General features: G+C 42.5%; 1 protein-coding gene across 1 annotated transcript in view; it reads right to left on the bottom strand.

Moving 5' to 3' along the window:
* Window positions 1-961: 961 nt before the first annotated feature.
* The window catches only part of lyplal1 (lysophospholipase like 1), a 44,522-nt gene continuing 20,019 nt past the window's right edge, over window positions 962-25,464 (bottom strand). The window contains exon 4 of the mRNA XM_029115890.2: window positions 962-1,807. Within this exon, the coding sequence (XP_028971723.1) occupies window positions 1,536-1,807 (272 nt within the window). The 3' untranslated portion in view covers window positions 962-1,535. The remainder of the gene's footprint in view (window positions 1,808-25,464) is intronic.

The raw sequence follows: 25,464 nt of genomic DNA, 5'->3' as shown, positions 1-25,464 counted from the left end.
CATGGATGCCGCTTCCTCTGGACTAAGAGGAGAGGCACCGCCCAGCTTGTTATCAGCACAAAGTTCAAAAGACAGCATGATGGTATGGGGGTGCATTAGTGCACATTGCATGGGTGACTTGCACATCTCTGAAAAATACAACAAAAGAGACCCTGAACTGTTGAGCAGCTGCAATTCTATATCAACCAAGAATGGGAATACATTTCACTTTCAAAACAGCAACTGGTCTCTTCAGGCCCCAAACGCTTACAGAGTATTGTTAAAAGAAGAGGTAATGTAACCCAGTGGTAAACATGCCACTGTACCAACTTTTTTTAAATGTGTTACTGGCATAACATTTTAAATGGCCATGTATTTTTCCAAAAACAACAACATTTCTCAGTTTCAACATTTGATATGTTGTCTCGGTACAATTATCAGTTAAATATAGGGTTAAATGATTTGCCCATCATTGCATTCTGTTTTATTTGCATTTTACACAGCATCCCAACTCTTTTGGAAATGGGGTGGTAAAACATTTCTAGCATTTCTGGCATCGCTTCGTTTCATAATGGACAGTAATAAAAAAGAAAAAGGTTTACCAAATGAAGCTTGCAGTCACCCAACCTACCACATGGAATTGCTAGAGAAGTCATCCTACCAGACCACTTTCTCCTCCCTCTGTGGGACTATTGAGCAATACCGGAATGCTGTATTTCACTCTTGTAACATGATTGACCTTAAGAAACAGATGTAAATTAGTTGCATGAAATACTCACATATAAATAGCAATAATGACAAATGAGTTTTGTCGAATCCACAAAATGACAACCACATCACAATGATTGGTACATAATTGGTACGTATGTTCAAAAACATTGGTCATAATGTGTAATTTCCACATCTTTATTCGTTTAAAAAACATGTTTTAATATAACAGGCTTTAAATATAAATGAATATTTTAATATTGTTACACAAATTCTACTTACAATATCAAAAAGGCACTGCTTTTATGAAACAAAACATGTCTCAACCCAGACAATGTAGAAAAAAGAAACTGTTAAGGTCAAAGGTTAAAAAGAAAGATCAGAGCAGGAGGTCTGGTAGCCAGAGTTTTGTTAAAAACATGTGAAAGGCTAAGAAAAAAAATATATCAAATACAGTGTAATGTAAAGAGATAAAAATGTAGGCAAAAATAGCACAAAAGTCACATTACCTATAATTAATTATGCCTCATTCTACAATTCTGATCATTACCTATGGCCAAACCGAATCTGCGGTAAATGGCCTCTTGGAACAAGATAGACAGTATATAATCAGATTTTGGCATCCTTGCTCACACGCCTGCTTGTGATAATGCTCTTTATTTGTTTGGCACACTGTACTAAACAAATGTTAGACAAATGTATTAGAGAGTACTAACAACAACCTAATCCTTAGTCCAAAAATTATTTATTAGTGTTTATTAGTGGATCGCAATCAGAAATATTAGCATCTAATTATAAATCAAAAACGGACGGTCAAGCAGCATGGTTGTTCAATCGATGGGTGACCTTTAATGTGGGAGGCGTGTCCTGATGAGCGATCTGGAATCTGTCAACACCTCGGCTCCCTCGGCCGGGAATTCCTTCTGCTTCAGCCACTCCGGAGCGGCTCCACATGGAAAGTAGTGCGCAGTGGAAACTGGCAGCCAAGAAAGCCCCGACTTCGCAGTCCGCATCTCTTCCAGATTAGCATTCTTTCCCCCTGACACATGCGCCATGAAGCAGATTATCATCTGAGCCGACAGGGGACGCACTCTACAGTAGAGATTGGATGGAGGGATACCTAAGGAAAAGACAAGAATGTGAATAGGAGGGATGATGGAGAAAAGGAGGGAGAAGGTCAGTGTAGCCACAGTAGAGAGGACTAAGGGTGAATAAGTGACCTACGGTAGCCTGGGAATGTCCTGTGGTCTAGGCCACTGCCTCCGGTGGACATGTACTGCTGCAGCGTAGGTTTAAATACAGCCTAATGTTCTTTCAACTCTCTCATCTAGCATTCCCCACTTTTTCCAGTAATACACAAAAAATGCCTGACAAGTGATGCATGTACTTGTAAAAAACAATTCCTGCAAAAAACAAGTGGCTGTATCACTATGAGATGCAATGATTAATTGGAGTAGAAAATGTGTGATTGGAACTCATCAGTGGCACCCAGCAACACGCAGTAAATAATAAAGTACGGGATTGGAGTGTTGAGAGGACCGGATAGCTATGGTGCGTGCTGGTTATTAGGGAGAAGGCTGTTTCTTCACTGAGATGTGCAGCTTTTTTTCAGAGCCGTTGACAAAACCTCACCTGATTTCACCCTGTGAAGAATAGACCGCGAGGAGCCTACTTCATTACCTACATCGATTCCTTTCATTAAATCATAAAATGCCTGGACAGCAACACTGCTCCAGGGCCCCTAACAGGCAGGGGGAGGAGAGGAAGATAGAAAGTATGGGGGCGTTGGGTGAGGGAGCGAGTGAGGGTGAGGGGCGATGGTTATGGAGGCACGCAAGAGAAGGGAGTGTGCCAGTCGGTGTAGGGGAGATTGTGTGTGTGTGGGGGTGGGCGGGTGTTGGGGTGGGGGGTGCAATGGGAACTGCTGGCTGTTCAACAGTAGCATTCTTTCACACATAGCTGGAAGTAATCAGTGATCGGGGCCAGGGAGAAACTCGGAGCTCGGTTGGTTTGCTTTGGCCGCACCTCCCACCATGTCCTCTCTTCTTCCTTCTCTGTTCCCCTCAATGCAAATTGTGGCTCCGAGTACATCCCTGTCTTCCAACACCCGCATTCTCTTCTCTTCTCCCTTTCCCAACCCCCGCCAAACCGCAAGGAATGATCTCAACTTTGTTGCCTAATCCCAGTTCACCTGATACTCACGTTTCCATCTTCTCCAGTGTTGTGGACAGAGGGGGAGAGTGAGAGAGAGAACAGAAAGGGGTCGGGGGGAGGTAGCAGTACTAATAAACTTTTCACATGATTTGTCGAGGTGATTGGCCTTCCCGGATGATTAACCCCACCACTCTCCTAGAATAGGGAGAGTGTTACTACTTTGATCAGTCTTTAGGTCAACACATGCTGATAAAAAAACATGCTAGAGGTTAATGCTTCCTAAGTGGCGGACTTCGCTGAGGACAGGATGTTACATAAGTTGCTAACTCCCAACTGAATTTCAGTAAAACAGCTGTTAACACTGCCAAAACATTTTGGACATATAGTTTATATGTTGGAATGAAAGCAGGCATGGACTTTCTTTTGCAGTGAGATACTGCTGGGTCTGGTGTTCTTGTGTGTTGCTTGCAAGAGATCTTGTTACTTTATCTGGTTCAATTGAGCAACACATCTTTTTTCATTATTTGTGTAAAGCCTTGTTCACACATGTTTAAGTGACTCCTAAAATATTACCTCCCTAGAAAGACTTTCTTTACATACAGTATCTGCAAATAAGAGACTTTTTCAATGGTTCTACCATTGAGGAATCAGAGGAATGGTTCTGTCGTTGAGGAATCAGTGGAAAAAACAGCGGTAAAGGGTGGAGATGGGTATTGAACCGTGGTCTGTGGCAGGGAGCTGCAAATATATGTGTAGAGCCAGGAGTGTGACCAGTGGATCAGTGTTCTGCACAAACATTTCTATCTGTAATTCTATCTGAATAGATAACATACAAAATATCTTTGCAAAAAAGCCCTATTGCTTCGATTGTTAGCAATTAACTACAGTAGTCTTTCTTCTTGTGGCTTGTTTGAACAGACCGCGTTCCAAATATACTGTCTTATTAATTAGAAGAATTAAGATGATGACATGACACCTTGATAGTTATCCAACTGAAACAGCTTGTTTTTTGGAGGTATAGCACATCGATCAGCTAGCTTTTTTTCTGCAGCAGTCACAATTAGCTTGATGAGGTATAGGGGAAATGTGTCCAGCCTGGCTGTGACCGATTCAGTCTGCCACTCTGCAGGTGTGCGAGACAGAACTGTACCTGAACTGTAAACTGGAAAAACTAAATTGATTGCCCTTAAAGAATTTTATTTTTACTAATCATAACTCTTAATCTCACCATAAACTAATCCTAATCGCAAACCCTTAAATTATACTTTGGCCACTGGTTGTTAAAGTGGCACTGTCCAGCAAAAAAGGGTCCCAGAAAGTGTCTTATATCATGCATATACCCGTTCGCTTATGTCATCAAAACCACTCACTATTCCTATTAGAACTTCATGGCTAACTGAGGTTTAACAGTGGTTACACACTAACAATGAAACTTGAGACACAATGACCAAAACCTGAAACTCAGGTACCTTATCTTTCACAAATTCTGCACAAATGTGGCAAGTGCAAGGTTCTAAGGACTCAGAAGTACCCCTGGTCTGTCCCAGTAGGATCCCATGGACCCCACCCCCGACACAAGCCTCCAAATAAATGAAGAACAAAGTTGCACCTTCAGTTCAGAAGTGTAACCATACTTTATTTTACAAGCCGTAAAGTGCTTGTGGACATATCACATGGTATAGGTCATCCACAGGAACCTATTTATTCTACAACCCCGTTTCCAAAAAGATTGGGACAAAGTGTAAAAGGTAAAGACACAGAATGCAATGATGTGCAAATCATTTAAACCCTATAATCAATAAAAAATTGTGTAACATCTCACAACTAATTAGGTTAATTGGCAACAGGTCAGCAACATGATTGGATATAAAAAGAGAGGATGAGTATTTCAGAAGTAAAGATGGGGAGGGGTTCACCACTCTGTGAAAGACTGCGCAGGCAAAAACGTTATTTAAGAATTGCAAAAGACTTTGGGGATGTCATCATCTATGGTACATAATATCATTAAAAGATTAAGGGCAATTCCACGCAAATGTCAACCTTGCTGTGAAAAATTAAAGTTATCATAAAAAAATCAAAACCCTTTCTAAGTTGTCCATTTGGATCTGTATTTTATTGTATTGATGTGCTGTCATGTAAATTTTAAGGACATTTCTGTTTATTCACCTCAGATAAGGTGTGCACAGATACTAAAATTGCTTTTTTTATACAAACCTATTTCATGCTTTAAAAAGAGGGATCAAAGACTCCTTTAATTATACTTTATGTTGATAGTAAGGATTTTGCAGAAAGATGGGGGCATGACTGAGATATAAATACACTCACTTTGTTATAACTGCATTTCCCTTTAAATTTATAAAGGCTATATTTAGGAAGTCACGACGCTTAAGTGCTGTGTCACGTCCGTAACGATTTAAAGAATAAGTTTAGATTGTATAATCATTATTATTACAATTAATTTGAAACTTTATGTACAAAGCCAAAATATGTCCATTCTAGTTATGATTGACAAATCATCTCACTTAATTGCTCTAAACAACCTAATTATGCGTTACGGACGTGACCGTTATGGACGCTTCACATTAAATCATGCATGATTTGACCAGCTTATATTTGTTTAATTAATTAATTCATTTATTTATTTCAAGCAATATAATGACACATAACAAAGGCAATCAAGAAGCATTCCGATTAAATCAATACGAAAAGATAAATTCATCAACTTTACAATATAAATCGATCTATTGCTTGAAATGGAGTGGAAAGAAGTCAAACTTATTTAAACTCACCTTGGTCTTTCATCATTTTACTGTTAAAAAACCCCCACACATATATTAAATTGATCTCTATTACTGTACATCAGAACTTTTTAGAAATCAATTAATACTAGTACCATGGAGTGTGCGTGCGCGTGTGTGAGAGAGAGAAATATGAGACGCGCCTTCTGTGATGACTCACTTTCTTTCCCGCGCACGCCCTCAAAGGCAGTTATTTCTGTGGTGATTGTAGATCTGCGATTTCTGGACAAAATCTCTACTTTATTTGCAGTAATTGGTAAGTATTTTGGGCATCTCTTTCACACAGATCGTCTTGATCCTCCTGACATCCAAACCAATATAAACGTGGCAAAAACCCATCGGGCCTAATGAAATGAAGTAATCATTGTGATTTTGACTTAAGACAATAACATTTCAATTATTATTTCAATGCATTGGCTAATTTTGCAATAATGTGGCTATTTTAAAGCACGATTGCGCATTCAACAACGCAAAACGGGTATAAACATTGCGATTAGTTTGACACAAAACATAATATTGCGATCATTGTGACATGATTGCTTTTTTGCATGCAAAAAAAAAACGCTCTCCAGACTGTTTGTTCTATATAGACACAGGCCAACACACTGTTACTATCAGACAGCGTTTCAATTCACTGACGGGTCTGAGGGGAAACCGGTGCTCTTAACTCCGGAGAATATCGATATGATAAACTGCATATATAATGATTATGTATCTTAGCATTATCAATTCCATATCTTTCGGGGTCTAAAGTAAACACCTTGATGATAAAAACACATAATCAAGCAAGCAATGTTTTGAACATGCTCACATGCCGGTTAAAGTTTAGCAGCATGAGAGATATGCACTCAAAAAAAAAATTCATTGGATGAACATGATTTAATCATGCCACCTATATTCCATCTAAACAAACCAAGTTAAGTCAACTAACCTTCATCATGTTATTTGAACACAGCATACATGTGTTGGTTAAACATAATAGTAGTATTTGCATTCAACTAATTTGCATCTTGTTGAATTTATATGTTTGTTTTTAGTTAATTTAGTTAAATCAATTTGAGTTTATTCTACATTTGTCAAATATTTCAGTAGAACAAAATCCCACCTTGACAAATCAACTCATATAAGATTTGTCAGTTATAGTAATGTCAGTGTTGTTGAATGAACTAATGTCAATCTTGTTGGTTTAATTAGTGTGGTTTTTATTACTAGGACAATAATGTATTGTATGCATACAAAATGACAACATGCAAATCCATTTTACATTTTTATTAATGCAACATTTGGCTTTATAAAACATTTTGCCTGCATTGCACACAGCAAGAGGGCCACACTTATCAAACTTTTAGTGACAGGGTGAGAAACACACACAGAATTAACAAGTTATTCGACAACTGCCTGACCAATATTGAGGTTGTCTTTTACAAATGTCAGCAATTGCACACTTTGTGACAGGTACACTAGCTGAACTTAAAAAAATTAAACTCCTCCAATAACTAATCTAATCCTTTTGCTGGAATATGAAATATATGTTCTAATTTTAACAATATTGCTGCTATTTTCTGCTCAATTACTTCTGGCTGATTTTCAACAGGTTCACTATCACTTTCTGTCAATGTCTCAGCCTCAACTTCATCAAATGATACATCAGTAGTACAGCCAGCCCCCACACTATCAGAGACTTCTGATACTTGGAGCGGTTCACAACGTTAACTACACTGGTTTTAAAATCTTTTAGTGTGTGTGGATGATGCTTCCTCTTTTTGTGTGTGTAAAATGTACTGTAAATATTTGTCTGTAAAGAACATCCAAGAAATACACAACCAACTGTCTCACAACTATGCAGATGTGTCCCACTATGAACAAAAAAAAATCTCTTTCAGTAGAGAGGTCACTACATTCACATACCTCACATTTAAATGTTACTGAATTCAAAGCAGTCTGTGTATGTTGCGATACCATACCATACCATCTTCTTCCGCTTATCCGGGGCCGGGTCGCGGGGGCAGCAGTCTAAGCAGGGATGCCCAGACTTCCCTCTCCCCAGACACTTCCTCCAGCTCTTCCGAAACAGATGCCCAAGCCACCTCCTGACCCCTCTCGATGTGGAGGAGCAGCGGCTCTACTCTGAGCTCCTCCCGGGTGACCAAGCTTCTCACCCTATCTCTAAGGGATCGCCCAGCCACCCTGCAGAGAAAGCTCATTTCGGCCGCCTGTATCCGGGATCTTGTCCTTTCGGTCATGACCCAAAGCTCATGACCATAGGTGAGAGTAGGAACGTAGATTGACCGGTAAATCGAGAGCTTCGCCTTGCGGCTCAGCTCTTTCTTCACCACGACAGACCGATACATCAACCGCATTACTGCAGAAGCTGCACAGATCCGTCTGTCAATCTCCCGTTCCTTCCTTACCTCACTCGTGAACAGGACCCCTAGATACTTAAACTCCTCCACTTGAGGCAGGCACTCTCCACCAACCTGAAGTGGGCAAGCCACCCTTTTCCGACTGAGGACCATGGCCTCGGATTTGGAGGTACTGATTTTCATCCCCACCGCTTCACACTCGGCTGCAAACCGTCCCAAGTGCATGCTGAAGGTCCTGGCTTGAAGGGGCCAACACGACAACATCATCCGCAAAGAGCAGAGACGAAATCGTGTGGTCCCAAACCTGACACCCTCCGGCCCCTGGCTGCGCCTAGAAATTCTGTCCATAAAAATTACGAACAGAACCGGTGACAAAGGGCAGCCCTGCCGGAGTCCAACATGCACAGGGAACAAGTCTGACTTACTGCCGGCAATGCGGACCAAGCTCCTGCTTCGGTCGTACAGGGACCTGACAGCCCTTAGCAAGGGACCCAGGACCCCATATTCCCGAAGCACCCTCCACAGGAAAACCACACTGTTCCTCCTGAATCCGAGGTTCTACTATCGGCCTTATTCTCCTCTCCAGAACCCTGGCATAGACTTTCCCGGGGAGGCTGAGAAGTGTGATCCCCCTATAGTTGGAACACACCTCCGGTCCCCCTTCTTAAAAAGAGGGACCACCACCCCGGTCAGCCATCCCAGAGGCACTGTCCCCGACTGCCACGCGATGTTGCACAGGCGTGTCAGCCAAGACAGACCCACAACATCCAGAGACTTGAGGTACTCAGGTCAGATCTCATCCACCCCCGGTGCCTTGCCACCGAGGAGTTTCTTAACCACCTCTGTGACTTCAGCCCGGGTGATGGACGAGTCCACCTCTGAGCCCTCCTCCTCTGCTTCCTCAATGGAAGACGTGACGGCGGGATTGAGGAGATCCTCGAAGTACTCCTTCCACCGCCCGACGACATACCCAGTTGAGGTCAACAGCTGCCCACCTCTACTGTATACAGCGTTGGTAGGGCACTGTTTCCCTCTCCTGAGGCGCCGGATGGTTTGCCAGAATCTCTTCGAGGCCAGCCGATAGTCCTTCTCCATGGCCTCACCGAACTCCTCCCAGGCCCGAGTTTTTGCCTCCACAACCACCCGGGCTGCAGTCCGCTTGGCCTGTCGGTACCCGTCAGCTGCCTCAGGAGTCCCACAAGCCAACCAGGCCTGATAGGACTCCTTCTTCAGCTTGACGGAATCCCTTACTTCCGGTGTCCACCACCGGGTTCGGGGATTGCCGCCTCGACAGGCACCGGAGACCTTACGGCCACAGCTCCGAGCGGCCGCTTCGACAATGGCGGTGGAGAACATGGTCCACTCGGACTCAATATCTCCAGCCTCCCTCGGGATCCAGTCGAAGCTCTGCCGGAGGTGGGAGTTAAAGATCTCTCTGACAGGAGACTCTGCCAGACGTTCCCAGCAGACCCTTACAGTACGCTTGGGCCTGCCGAGTCTGTCCAGCTTCCTCCCCCGCCATCGGATCCAACTCACAACCAGGTGGTGATCAGTTGACAGCTCCGCCCCTCTCTTCACCCGAGTGTCCAAGACATACGGCCGCAGGTCAGATGAAACGACAACAAAGTCGATCATCGACCTGTGGCCTAGGGTGTCCTGGTGCCACGTGCACTGATGGACACCCTTATGCTTGAACATGGTGTTCGTTATGGACAAACTGTGACTAGCACAGGAGTCCAAGAACTGAACACCGCTCGGGTTCAGATCAGGGGGGCCGTTCCTCCCAATCACGCCCCTCCAGGTGTCACTGTCGTTGCCCACGTGGGCGTTGAAGTCCCCCAGTAGAACGATAGAGTCCCCAGTCGGAGCACTTTCCAGCACCCCTCCCAGAGACTCCAAGAAGGTCGGGTACTCTGCACTGCCGTTCGGCCCGTAGGCACAAACAACAGTGAGAGACCTATCCCCAACCCGTAGGTGCAGGGAAACGACCCTCTCGTTCACCGGGGTAAACTCCAACACATGGCGGCAGAGCTGGGGAGCTATAAGCAAACCCACACCAGCCCGCCGCCTCTCACCATGGGCAACTCCAGAGTGGTGAAGAGTCCATCCGCTCTCAAGGAGTGTGGTTCCGGAGCCCAAGCCGTGCGTAGAGGTGATCCCGACTACCTCTAGTCGGAACCTCTCAACCTCACGCACGATCTCAGGCTCCTTCCCCGCCAGCAAGGTGAAGTTCCACGTCCCTAGAGCTAGTTTCCGTGTCCAGGGATCGGGTTGTCTAGGCCCCCGCCTTCGACTGCCGCCCGATCATCTCTGCACCGGCCCCTTATGGTCCATCCTGTGGGTGGTGAGCCCACGGGAGGGCGGCCCCATGTCGCTCGTTCGGGCTGGGCCCGGCCGGGCCCCATGGGGAAAGGCCCGGCCACCAGGCGCTCGCAAACTAGCCCCAACCCCGGGCCTGGCTCCAGGGTGGGGCCCCAGCCCCGTCACTGAAAGAAAAAGAACAAAAGATTAGCAAATGATTTTTTTAAGTGCTATATTTCTCCAAATACAAAATAGCCAACTACAGTTCAGCACTTGACTGTAACACATCTTCCAAGTTATAATCAGGAGTAGTATTTTTTTCCATTGAAATGCCAAAGGACTTAATTTTCAACTGATGATGATGAGTTTGTATTAACAGCAAAACGCGAACGTCGAACAGACAAAACTGGAGGAAATCGGCTAACAAGGAGGCTATATATAAGACCAAATATCTTATAAAGACTCACGCCCAATAGAATGAAAGTGATTTCAGTTTGCATAAATAATTTAAACACCGCACTTCAGCTAAATCACTAATCCTCTAAAGTTGATGTGTGTATATATGGCACCAGATAAACAAACTATTTGATAAAACAATATAAACATTTTAACTTACCATGTATTTTATGAGGTACACGTCTCAGAGCATGGGGAAACAACATAATTGAAAAATAAATACATTTCAGATTAATTTTTGGTGACAAAATGATAAACACTTAAAATGTTAAAAACTTAAGCAATATTTATGTTGCAAATAGGCATTTCAGTACCTGTAGTTACACATAACAGACGTTACACATAACAGACGCTACTCAACTAAATGCAGAGCATATATCAACCCAAATAGAGATAATGAAATTAATCATTTTATGATTAGCTACATTAATTGCACGACTGACCAGTGAAAATGTAATACCAAGGAAACAATCATACTTATGATCTAGTCTTCGGTTAGAGGCAGAAAAACCACAGATAATTTTGAGGCTACAGATTTATCTTTAATTTTCTTATTATTACCTTGCCAGAGATGCTGCGACAGACCTGTTTACACTCCAGTTTTAATCTAGAAACTTGGTTGTACGTTTTATTTATTTATCGCCATTTCTTTTTACATGCAGCAAAAAAAGCTATTACAAGAAATAATGTACCCGGAGTGTAAATTATTGAAACCTATCAAGGCGCAGTTGAGCTAACGTCGACGTTAGCTAACTGAGAAATGACAAAAACACAAATGATATGGTAACGTTAGCTAAGCGAAGAGAAAGAAATTGCACTGAGAAACGTTTCACAAGGGCCAATGCCTATTATCACTCACCAAGTTAAATTAAATAAATTCATGTTTAAATATGAGTCTTACTTACACTTGAATGGAGGATGGGGAAACTATGCAGCTGTTGTCATCCTTGTCCGCTAATGTCCTGACTCCTTAACGTCAGCGTCATGTCCCCGCTTCCCATTCATTTCTATGGGAGCAGCCGTGCAATGCATTCTGGTAGCATCACGAGAAGCGGGAAGTCCAGTCGCCCGCTCATTCTCATGTAGTTGAATCAGATGAATCCAACAAATATTGCGCAAATGAGTTGCGGTCGGCTCGGCTCGCCGCCTCTCAAAATCTGACGAAAATCTTTCAAACTGACCTTTGTCGATCTCAAATGAAGACAGATTCAGCAACTGTATTGCCTATTTCTCGCTTAAAATGTTTTCAGGAACACGATTCAGTGAACTATTTTCGTAAAATACGAGATCGTATACTCCGAACGAGCCGCCATTATGATTTTGAAATTCGGGAGAGTAGCAGGTCCCACGTGACGCGTTCGTCCAATCAGCTGCCGGTCAAGGACGTAGGACACGCGTTCGTTGTTTGGATTAATCCAGTTCTTATTGCATTAATCTGTATGATAATAATCCATCTGAATTTTCTTTAAATCAAGTTTTACTGACAAGAATGAATCATTTAATGAAGGTAAACACTGTTGATTCATGTAATTTAAGCAAGATATTAATTTAATCAAACACATGCCCAAGTTGATTTTTTGAGTGTGCGTGAACTAATCTATAACACGGTGATTTCAGTTTAAATTTGATTAATTGTGCAGACTTACCTTACTGATGTCTCAGATGTTTGTTGTTTCAAATAAAGAGACACACAAAAAGGTCTCTGTTCAAGTTTTCCAGCGTCAGCCAAGTGATGATTTCGGAACGGTCACGTCCATAACGGAAAGAAGTCACATCCGTAACGTCCGTTTTTCCTCATAAATGAATTTTTTAAAACTAAAATAAAATAAATAATGTATGTTCTATAGAGAGCCGACACTCATCCATTCGGCTAGTATTATTTATTTTGGCTTGTGCATTTTAATTCACAGAATTTCAACAAAGTATATGGTCTCCCACAAACTCCCGTCTTTTTTTTGTCACGTCCATAACGCATGTGTATTTCCCTCATATTAAATATAAAACGCATGTGTAGATTGATATTTTTCTAATGTCTGTACTCCTTTATTAAGGGAGTATGGACATATAAACAGACATTTAAATATATTGGTATTAAATGCATTTTCTGAGAATTTATATTTTATGTTTTGACTGCAAATGTCACGTCCATAACGCTGGAATTGCCCTTAAGAGAATACGCAGAAATCTCTGTATGCAAGGGACAAGGCCAAAATCCAATAATGGATGGCCATGATCTTTGGGCCCTCAGATATGTTTCTGTAGCGGACATCTCTGCATGGGCTCAGGAACACCTCCGAAAACCATGTCTGTGAACACAGTATGTCCCTTCATCCACAAATTTAAGTTAAAACTCCACCATGCAAAAAATAAACAATATTAAAAAAAGATTCAGAAACACCACTGCTTCCTCTGGGCCTGAGCTCATTTAAGATGGACTGAATTGAAGTAGAAAACTGTCCTGTGGTCTGACAAATCAAGATTGGAAATTATTTTTAGGAATGATGGATGCTGCATCCTCCGGACTAAAGGGGAGAGGGACCATCCAGTTTGTTATAAGTGCAGTTCAAAAGCCAGCATCCATGATGGTATGGGGGTGCAATAGTGCACATGGCATGGGGGATATTTCCTGCTTTTCACTCATTTTGCAGTTATAAACCACACTTTTTGCAAAGAAATCTACACACAGTTCTCTACATCTCTACATCTTTACATTATATGAAGGCTTATTTTCTTTTTTCTATTGTTTGTTCTCTGAGAAGATCACTTTACAAATCCAGCTGTGTTTACTGAGGTGTATACAGTATTTCAGAATAAAAAACATTCTATACTTGTTGTTACACACTTTTTTTATATTTGAGTATGAAAACAACAGTTTGTACCAGGCTATTATACGTACACTATGTAGTGTAACACTGAAAAGGCATAAGGCCAACTGATAAGATTATCATAGTAGCGTTTTCTGCTCATCATAGTGTTTTCCATTGAGCACATCAGTGTTCAGTTCGTTGTTAGAAACGTCTATTCATTTGATGGTGTGTTTATGTGTGTGTGTCATTTGAAGAATGCAAAACTTTTTGCTTTTGCAAGAGATTTGTGGAGTTTTGGGTTTTGTGTGTGAGTTTTGGGATTTCAGCCATGCATTCAGAAAATGTGTGTAAGAAATTGAGAAAAACTGTAATATTTTCATAATTGCAAAAGTCCCAGCCGGCATCTCAAAGCCAAAGAAATAGCTTTTTTCAAATGGGGAACAGGAAGAATATGCCCATTAGTTAATATCCCCATTAGTAGTTAGTGTCTAGTCTATTAGTTGACATTCCAATAATATTTACTCAACAGAGTAAAACCTGTCCTCTTCCTGTCGGGTCTGGTTAACTAGTAAGGTCTAACCTAAAAGAAACCTAAACTATGCCCATTTGTATGTTTTTCCCTAAACCTTAAGCTTTAAATCATCTGGGAGCTTAGAATTAACCCTTCCCCATGTTACCTATTCCCTAGCCCAAATACCTGGTTAACCTAACTTTAACCTAACCCTTACTTAAGGATACTCTAACCTCAATATTTACTCAATATATTGTGAGAATTACATATTTATTTCAAGGAATTGAACATTGTCATGTTCTTTGAGGTAAACAACACCACTTGTCTTAGTTTGGAGTGTTTTAGAGTAGTTTTCTGCTTGCAATGCAGCTTTGCCATTGCGGTATGTACGGTTTTCATTCACGAATTTGTACAATGCTCATTCATTCATCTTCTTCCGCTTATCTGGGGCCGGGTCGCAGAGATGCCCAGACTTCCCTCTCCCTAGACACTTCCTCTAGCTTTTCCGGGGGGACACCGAGGCGTTCCCAGGCCAGCCGGGAGACATAGTCCCTCCAGCGTGTCCTAGGTCTTCCCCGGGGTCTCCTCCCGGTGGGACGGGCCCGGAACACCTTCCCAGGAAGGCGTTCAGGAGGCATCCGGAACAGATGCCCAAGCCACCTCAGCTGACCCCTCTCGATGTGGAAGAGCAGCGGCTCTACTCTGAGATCCTCCTGGGTAACCCTAACCCATTGTACAATGCAAATAACGCTAATTACTTACTAAGACAGAGCTGAATAATGGAAAGAATTCTCTGTATTCTGGAATACATATCTATTAGTAAGTGAACTTTGATTCGTCCAAAGTAAAATTTTGGTTATCCCTTTAATGTTTTCTGGAGATCCCCCAGGACACCATCCGCCCTCACATCAGAAGCATGCCCAGATGTTGTCGGGAGTGCATACAGGTACGTGGGGCACGTACACCCTACTGAGTCACATTATGAATTACAGTGATGAAATTCACGACCAGTGCCATTTCCTATTAAAATTCTGATCTTACTTCCTAACTCCAAAATTAAGCAGTTTGCCTTTGTTTAAATAAATGAAGTGTTAGTTTTCCAAAAGGTGACAGCTGATGTTGACAGGTGTTGCAGGGATAGTTCACCAACATTACATAATGGACTACCGGTTTCCTTACCTTGTAAGCAATATATGGACAACGTATGACAGAATTTTTATTCCAATGGCAATCATTTTAGCATTTGTGGTGCAAATCCTAAATAATTTGATCTTTATTATAATGTTTTGCTAATCATGTTCATGGGATTTTGTTACTTGGGTGAACTATTAAGGTTCACAATATATTTTCAATAATTACTTGGATATGATATCCAAAAAAAAAAAAAATAGTTTCATGAATTCATGGGATTTGTGAAACCAATACTATTAACATGTGAAAACAGTACCGTGAAAACCAAAGCATGGACTGCTGTTATACCTACATAAGCTGCTTATAGGGTAATGAAATCAATTATTCATTTTGTTACTTTTCCTGAATTTACAACCAGGGTTCTTCAAGAAAATTCCATTATTTCCATCTCCTTCTTTGACAGCAAAGTATTACTACTACCCGCCTTCTAACCCTGGTCTACAGATTTACACCAGCGAAGGCAATGCAACATCCTGAGGACCTTTGGGCAAAAGCTTTGAGAGAGGCTGTGGGGAGGAAAATGGAAGGAATAAAGGCTTCCTTCAAATAACCATTAATGAAGCGATATATACCACAGAGCAGAATTACTGAGCAAACAGAAACAGACCTCTGCTTCCTCTGTTCACACATATGCTCAACATATGAAAAACGAGACAGATAGAGGAGAGAATGATAGGGAAGAACTGTTTCCAAAGTCCTTGAAAAGTGGCCATACTGGAACGACAACATTTCTTAAAATACCCTTCTCCATAACGAGGGCTCTATTTGGTTTCTAGTATTTTTGGTCTACACTGTAAGGGGTGATCTTGTTATGTAACACATAGAGAATGTATCGAGGCCAAGACCACTCATACTTTCTTTTATACACAAATCTTTTATCGTACACAACAAGGGAAAGTGCAAATGGTATAAATGGTCTGACTAGCCACATATCATGTCTATGACAAAATGCTTATGTTGTCAGTCTACTTAAAAAAATAAATAGTGACATAGGCAAAACTCTGAAACCAAATCAAAACACAAAAACAAACCCAACCTGGCAACAATTCATTGTTAAAGTTAGAAGACGTTTAGTGTGAGGAGGAACAGAAGGAGCACTTCGAGTCCTACAAAATGACCTCCAGCGGGCAACTGGTGTGGATGTTTCTGACCAAACTGACAGGGTCCACCATTGACGCCATTTTCCCTTCACAGATGAGAGCAGGTTCACACTGAGCACATGTGACAGACGTGAAAGAATCTGGAGAAGTCGTGGTGAACGTTATGCTGCCTGCAACATCATCCAGCATGACCGGTTTGGTGGTGGGTCAGTGATGGTCTGGGGAGGAATATTCTTGGAGGGTCACACAGACCCAAAGGCACTGATGCCATTGACTGGCCCTCACGTTCTCCATACATGATTCCAATTGAGAACCTCTGAGACGTCATGTATCAGTGCATCTGACGCCGCAGACTGTCCAGGAGCTCACTGATGCCCTGATCCAGGTCAGGGAGGAGATCCCCCAGGACACCATCCACCCTCACATCAGAAGCATGCCCAGATGTTGTCGGGAGTGCATACAGGTACATGGGGCACGTACACCCTACTGAGTCACATTATGAATTACAGTGATGAAATTCACGCAAGTTGGAACTGCCAGTGATTTCAACTGTTCAATTAGATTTTCGGAGTGAGTTTGAATCCAGCCCTAAATTGCTTGGTGATTTTGGTTTCCACTGACCACTGTTACGTAATTTTTTTCTCATCAAATTAGACAATGTACAATGAAGATTTAGATCTTTAATATATTTTGTTCATCGAGTCCCGATGTGTGATTTAAGTGTTCCCTTAATCTTTTGAGCAGTGTATTATAACAGCTCAACAGGGGAGTTACAATTATAATACAGAGAGTCATTTTGGGTCTCACACTTGAGTATCTTACTGTCCAGAACTGACCAGTAGATTAATCCCTTAGCTTGTAATGTAACCTAAATCAGACTTTATGCTTGCTAGCCAGTTAAACCTAATTGCACCCAGGGAATTTCTGCAAATGACAGTGTTCTCTGACAATTTACCTTGTAAAACATGATTTACATATCTTTTTTATTAAAAACAAAAACGTACAGTGGGGCAAAAAAGTATTTAGTCAGCCACCAATTGTGCAAGTTTTCCCACTTAAAAAGATGAGAGGGGCCTGTAATTGTCATCATAGGTACACTTCAACTATGAGAGAAAATGAGAAGAGAAAAAAAATCCAGAAAATAACATTGTAGGATTTTCTATGAATTTATTGGTAAATTCCTCTGTAAAATAAGTATGTGGTCACCTACAAACAAGCAAGATTTCTGGCTCTCACAGACCTGTAACTTCTTTAAGAGGCTCCTCTGTCCTCCACTCGTTACCTGTATTAATGGCACCTGTTTGAACTTGTTATCAGTATAAAAGATACCTGTCCACAACCTCACAGTCACACTCCAAACTCCACTATGGCCAAGACCACATAGCTGTCAAAGGACACCAGAAACAAAATTGTAGACCTGCACCAGGCTGCTGAGTTGCATCCAAAGAACACCATACCTACTGTGAATGCTTTGGGGCTGTTTTTCTGCAAAGGGACCAGGACGACTGACCCGTGTAAAGGAAAGAATAAATGGGGCCATGTATCGTGAGATTTTGAGTGAAAACCTCCTTCCATCAGCAAGGGCATTAAAGATGAAACATGGCTGGGTCTTTCAGCATGACAATGATCCCAAACACACCGCCCGGGCAACGAAGGAGTGGCTTCATAAGAAGCATTTCAAGGTCCTCGAGAGGCCTAGCCAGTCACCAGATCTCAACCCCATAGAAAATCTTTGGAGGGAGTTGAAAGTCTGTGTTGCCCAGCGACAGCCCCAAAACAACCTGCTCTAGAGGAGATCTGCATGTAGGAATGGGCCAAAATACCAGCAACAGTGTGTGAAAACCTTGTGAAGACTTACAGAAAACATTTGACCTCTGTCATTGCCAACAAAGGGTATATAACAAAGTATTGAGATGAACTTTTGTTATTGACCAAATACTTATTTTAAACCATAATTTACCAATAAATTCATACAAAATCCTACATTTTTCTGGATTTTTTTTTCTCATTTTGTCTCTCATAGTTGAAGTGTACCTATGATGAAAATTACAGGCCTCTCTCATCTTTTTGAGCGGGAGAACTTGCTCAATTGGTGGCTGACTAAATACTTTTTTGCCCCACTGTAATTATGTCCACTGGAAAATTGTCTTTTTTACCACAACAGGTAAAATGTAAATTCATAGTGCAGAAAAAGTAAGCCCACCCCTACATTTACCATAACATTAAATACCTAAAATTACAAGGAGCACCAAAAGAGGTGCAAATGATTAGACAAATCATTAGAGAGTACATTGGGAGGATCCAGCTATCCATAAAGATTAGAAACTTGCTCTGGTTTGGTCTTAGCTATAGGTTGACAACACGCCAATATCAGAAGATGTCAAAGACACATTGTTTGGCAAAAACAGAACACTACCCTTAAACTGAGGAACTTTATACCAATGGTAGAGCATGGAGGCGGTGGCATAATGGTTTAGGGCCAGGTCAACTTGTCATCAGTGATTCAGTCCTAAACCCCATACTGTTCATAGAATTCTTGAGGCGAATGTGAAGCAATCAAACAAAAGAGGAACAAGGGAAACCTAGTTCTGCTAGCCCACCATTAGAAGGGATGAATGTTGTCGCCCAGGCTGGATTTGATCCACGGTTTACTATGTGACAGACTGGGTCTTTAACCACCATGCTATTAAAACAGTGGGTGTTGTTGCACGTAATACGGGTGTAGAGATGTGGTGTCTGTTTACTTGCATTGTCAAACCAATTAGTTGGAACTCCACAGTTCCCTACATTAGTTAACATCCAAACCAACAACAGGTATAACAGGGTCGCTACACTACATTCAACGTTAAATTATAGAGATACAGTACCTATAATGACAACAATGACTCAAATCACTCCATGGCTGGTTTGTTTCTTTAGAAAACAAATAGACAGCTAACCACTATGCCAAGTGAACTACGCTATGTAATAATACGAGAGCAATACAAACAAATCCTAATGCCTATATCTAGGGATGGGACGCATGAAGCCGAGGCTCCTAGGCTCGCTTTGAAATTTCAAACCAGTTTGCTCCAAGCAAAAGGGCCGAGGCTTGCTTCAGAAAAAAATAATGTATTGCGTACGTCACAGATTTCGGAACATGCTTGTTTTAAAAGAAAAGGCGCTTTCCAACTAGTAGGATATTGGGCCTTCCAAGCCTGGAGTCTAGATAAGCAACCTACTGTCAACTTGCTCTCATTTAATGTCGCTGTTAGTGAATCTGTTATGCTTTACGTCGCTGTGAGTGAATCTCTTTGGCATTAGTAGATTACAACTTTGGGTTGTTAATTGCATACTGCACTTGTTAACTACACAAATTGAAGGTTGGGCTACATCAACATTCAAATTCTGTAATTCCTCTAAGAATAACATACCCTTTTCTACACTCACCTAAAGGATTATTAGGAACACCTGTTCAATTTCTCATTAATTCAATCATCTAATCAACCAATCACATGGCAGTTGCTTCAATGCATTTAGGGGTGTGGTCCTGGTCAAGACAATCTCCTGAACTCCAAACTGAATGTCAGAATGGGAAAGAAAGGTGATTTAAGCAATTTTGAGCGTGGCATGGTTGTTGGTGCCAGACGGGCCAGTCTGAGTATTTCACAATCTGCTCAGTTACTGGGATTTCCACGCACAACCATTTCTAGGGTTTACAAAGAATGGTGTGAAAAGGGAAAAACATCCAGTATGCGGCAGTCCTGTGGGCGAAAATGCCTTGTTGATGCTAGAGGTCAGAGGAGAATGGGCCCACTGATTCAAGCTGATAGAAGAGCAACTTTGACTGAAATAACCACTTGTTACAACCGAGGTATGCAGCAAAGCATTTGTGAAGCCACAACACACACAACCTTGAGGCGGATGGGCTACAACAGCAGAAGACCCTACTGGGTACCACTCATCTCCACTACAAATAGGAAAAAGAGGCTACAATTTGCACAAGCTCACGAAAATTGAACAGTTGAAGACTGGAAGAATGTTGCCTTGTCTGATGAGTCTCGATTTCTGTTGAGACATTCAGATAGTAGAGTCAGAATTTGGCGTAAACAGAATGAGAACACAGATCCATCATGCCTTGTTACCACTGTGCAGGCTGGTGGTGGTGGTGTAATGGTGTGGGGGATGTTTTCTTGGCACACTTTAGGCCCCTTAGTGCCAATTGGGCATTGTTTAAATGCCACGACCTACCTGAGCATTATTTCTGACCATGTCCATCCCTATATGACCACCATGTACCCATCCTCTGATGGCTACTTCCAGCAGGATAATGCACCATGTCACAAAGCTTGAATCATTTCAAATTGGTTTCTTGAATATGACAATGGGTTCACTGTACTGAAATGGCCCCCACAGTCACCAGATCTCAACCCAATAGAGCATCTTTGGGATGTGGTGGAACAGGAGCTTTGTGCCCTGGATGTGCATCCCACAAATCTCCATCAACTGCAAGATGCTATCCTATCAATATGGGCAGACATTTCTAAAGAATGCTTTCAGCACCTTGTTGAATCAATGCCACGTAGAATTAAGGCAGTTCTGAAGGCAAAAGGGGGTCAAACACAGTATTAGTATGGTTTTCCTAATAATCCTTTAGGTGAGTGTATAGCTCCTATATTGAGCACTGTATATTATAACTTTTGAACGTTCAATATATATTGGAAGAAAACCATGCAACATATATTCTGAATAACCAGGAGTAAAAATATATCTTTAATAAACAGCAATGGAAGTTAGATATTAACAACTGTGTATTTTTCATCCATAGTAATACCACGTAATTTGTGGTGTATTATTTTTTTTGATATTTTTAATTTCTATTTCATGTTATGTTTGTTAATATGTTTTATAATTTCTTACTACTTGTGCAGTAGGAAGCTTGCCTGATACCACCATTTGGCTAAACAAGTGAACTACACACCAACTGATTACTGCTGTATTTAGATTTAGCTGTAAATATTTAGCTGTGATCACTGTACATTTTATAGTATTCTGTAACATTCACACTTTAGTATTTTCATTAATAGACAGTGTATGTTTCAGCTCAGTGATATTTTGACCTAGGCTTGTGTTGTCATTTTATATTACTAGCTATTCAGACAGTTAACCAAGCAAAAATATGAATACCTGGTGTGAGGAGGAAAAGAAGGAGCACTGCTTTCCAATTTGATGCAGTGTGCTGTGTATGGTCTGAGCACTGACAGGCTGACCCCCCACCCCTTCAACCTCTGCAGCAATGCTGGCAGCAATCATACGTCCCAAAGAAAACCTCTGGATATGATGCTGAGCATATTTGGCTGACCCTGGCAAGGCCTGTTCTGAGTGGAACCTGTCCTGTTAAACCACTGTATGGTCTTGGCCACTGTGCTGCAGCTCATTTTCAGAGTCTTGGCAATCTTCTTATAGCCTATGCCATCTTTATGTAGAACAACAATAATTTTTTTCAGATCCTCTTTTGCCATGAGGGGCCATGTTGAACTTTCAGTGACCAGTATGAGGGAATGTGAGAGCGATAACACCAAATTTAACACACCTGCTCCCCATTCACACCTAAGACCTTGTAACACTAATGTGGAAAATGGCTAATTGGGCCAAATTTGGATATTTTCACTTAGGGGTGTACTCACTTTGGTTGCCAGCGGTTAAGACATTAATGGCTGTGTGTTGTATTATTTTGAGGGGACAGCAAATTTACACTGTTATACAAGCTGTACACTCACTACTTTACATTGTAGCAAAGTGTCATTTCTTCAGTGTTGTCACATGAAATGATATAATCAAATATTTGCAAAAATGTGAGAGGGGTGTACTCACCTTTGTGAGATACTGTAGGTGGTGTTATGGAAATTCTTGAACTAATGTACATTGGAGAAATGTCTGCTTTTCTATTACCTGGTATGTAACTCTGGTCTTTGTTTGTGACACACATCTGTATAATATCAGAGCATCACTAGGTACTTTAACCATCGGTTCATCTGCCTAGACCAATAAGGGTATATGTCCTTTGTTCCTTAGGAATGTAGGAGAGGGGGATCTGGTATTTGCCTAGGGGGCATCATTGACTGGTATCGGCAGATTATAAGGTTACTCATTAATCTGCACATCTGTATAACTCATCAGGGCATCTATTGTCTGTCCGGATGTTGTAAGACCTCTTTAGAGTTGAAGAGGTTACCCATGTAGGGAATGACAGCCTGCCCCTTGTGTGAAGCCTATGTTGTAATAGAACAAAGGGAATGTGTTCTATTGAGTTAGGTAAGATGTGCAGTATCTTACCATACCCCTTTTCCCCCTATAAGTACTGATGATTGTCCTGTATTAATTCTGAGACTCGTCAGATGATTATTCTGTAAGCCATTGACACATCTCTCTATTTGCAAATAAACTGTTAATTTTGTCTCTGTACTTACTCCTCTAAGAGTGTCTATCGATGGAATTACCATCACAGCGGACCATGATGTTGGTGTACTATCACTCTGTACTTACACAAATTCTAAGGACTAACACATGCATAGTTTTCCTTTTATAACCACTAACGTTGGCACGATTTGCAATATTCATACTAAATTAACCGAATGCAGCTGTGGAAGTCAACAACATACCGTTATCTAGTTAGTTGCGTCGTCGGGTTAGATACATTACTTTAGTTAAGCTACAGTAGCCTACTAGCTGGCTAGCTAGCCAACCAGATGTAGGCTGACATAACTGTGCTTCATTTAGTTGCCTGAAGTCGAAAACACGCTTGGCGTTGTATTCCCCATTGGTGATGCAGTCAAATATTGTTATACAAATTAATGTTATACTCACATTTCCTGGGAGGAGTTCGGTGAGGCCATGGAGAAGGACTATCGGCTGGCCTCGAAGAGATTCTGGCAAACCGTCCGGCGCCTCAGGAGAGGGAAACAGTGCCCTACCAACGCTGTTTACAGTAGAGGTGGGCAGCTGTTGACCTCAACTGGGGATGTCGTCGGGCGGTGGAAGGAGTACTTTGAGGATCTCCTCAATCCCGCCGTCACGTCTTCCATTGAGGAAGCAGAGGATGAGGGCTCAGAGGTGGACTCGTCCATCACCCGGGCTGAAGTCACTGAGGTGGTCAAGAAACTCCTCGGTGGCAAGGCACCGGGGGTGGATGAGATCCGCCCTGAGTACCTCAAGTCTCTGGATGTTGTGGGGCTGTCTTGGTTGACACGCCTGTGCAACATCACGTGGCGGTCGGGGACAGTGCCTTTGGGATGGCAGACCGGGGTGGTGGTCCCTCTTTTTAAGAAGGGGGACTGGAGGGTTTGTTCCAACTATAGGGGGATCACACTTCTCAGCCTCCCCGGGAAAGTCTATGCCAGGTTTCTGGAGAGGAGAATTCGGCCGATAGTAGAACCTCGGATTCAGGAGGAACAGTGTGGTTTTCGTCCGGGCTGTGGAACACTGGACCAGCTCTATACCCTCTACGGGGTGTTGGAGGGTTCATGGGAGTTTGCCCAACCAATCCACATGTGTTTTGTGGATTTGGAGAAGGCATTCGACTGTGTCCCTCGCGGCATCCTGTGGAGGGTGCTTCGGGAATATGGGGTCCTGGGGCCTTTGCTAAGGGCTGTCAGGTCCCAGTACGACCGAAGCAGGAGCTTGGTCCGCATTGCCGGCAGTAAGTCAGACTTGTTCCCAGTGCATGTTGGACTCCGGCAGGGCTGCCCTTTGTCGCCAGTTCTGTTCATAATTTGTATGGACAGAATTTCTAGGCGCAGCCAGGGGTCGGAGGGTGTCAGGTTTGGGGACCACACGATTTCGTCTTTGCTCTTTGCGGATGATGTTGTCGTGTTGGCCCCTTCAAACCAGGACCCTCAGCATGCGCTGGGACGGTTAGCAGCCGAGTGTGAAGCGGTGGGGATGAGAATCAGTACCTCCAAATCCGAGGCCATGGTCCTCAGTCGGAAAAGGGTGGCTTGCCCACTTCAGGTTGGTGGAGAGTGCCTGCCTCAAGTGGAGGAGTTTAAGTATCTAGGGGTCTTGTTCACAAGTGAGGGAAGGATGGAACGGGAGATTGACAGACGGATCAGTGCAGCTTCTGCAGTAATGCGGTCGATGTATCGGTCTGTCGTGGTGAAGAAAGAGCTGAGCCGCAAGGCGAAGCTCTCGATTTACCGGTCAATCTACGTTCCTACTCTCACCTATGGTCATGAGCTTTGGGTCATGACCGAAAGGACAAGATCCCGGATACAGGCGGCCGAAAAGCTTTCTCCGCAGGGTGGCTGGGCGATCCCTTAGAGATAGGGTGAGAAGCTCGGTCACCCAGGAGGAGCTCAGAGTAGAGCCGCTGCTCCTCCACATCGAGAGGGGTCAGCTAAGGGTGTCTTGGGCATCTGTTTCGGATCCCTCCGGAACGCCTTCCTGGGAAGGTGTTCCGGTCCCGTCCCACCGGGAGGAGACCCCCGGGGAAGACCTAGGACACGCTGGAGGGACTGTCTCCCGGCTGGCCTGGGAACGCCTCGGTGTCCCCCCGGAAGAGCTGGAGGAAGTGTCTGGGGAGAGGGAAGTCTGAGTATCTCTGCTTAGACTGCTGCCCCCGCGACCCGGCCCCGGATGAAGCGGAAGAAGATGGATGGACTCACATTTCAGGAAAAACTTGTCCTAGCTACCTACAGACTCCAATCTACCAGGCTCCAGTCCGGATATTCCGAGGCCACTGACTGAAACCTTGCACACGCGAACTTGTCGACCGAAGGAAAATGTGCCTCAAAATTCTGATCCATAAATGAACTTAAGATTTGTAAATGTTAAGCAACAGTTGTAAATGTTTTACAGATGTGTTTTATTTGTGAAATGTTTTTACATATTCACAAATTGTATTTATATTTGTGAAACATGTTTACAGATCGTTTTTTATTTACAAAATATTTTTTCACATTTAAAAATCCTATTATAATTTGTGAGTTCCGATCATTCTTTGCGAACGTAAAACTAACAGCATATTCCGTGATTGGGTACAACTCCAGCTGCCTGTGTTCAAATGAATGAGAAAACCGTTCAACTGAACGATAAAACTGAACGAGTTTTACTTAGGCA

This window comes from Esox lucius, chromosome 20 (genome assembly GCF_011004845.1).
Source record: "Esox lucius isolate fEsoLuc1 chromosome 20, fEsoLuc1.pri, whole genome shotgun sequence".
Classification (NCBI taxonomy): Eukaryota; Metazoa; Chordata; class Actinopteri; order Esociformes; family Esocidae; genus Esox; species Esox lucius.
The sequence above is the reverse complement of the archived record's forward strand: the minus strand, read 5'-3'. Positions and strand labels throughout refer to the sequence as shown.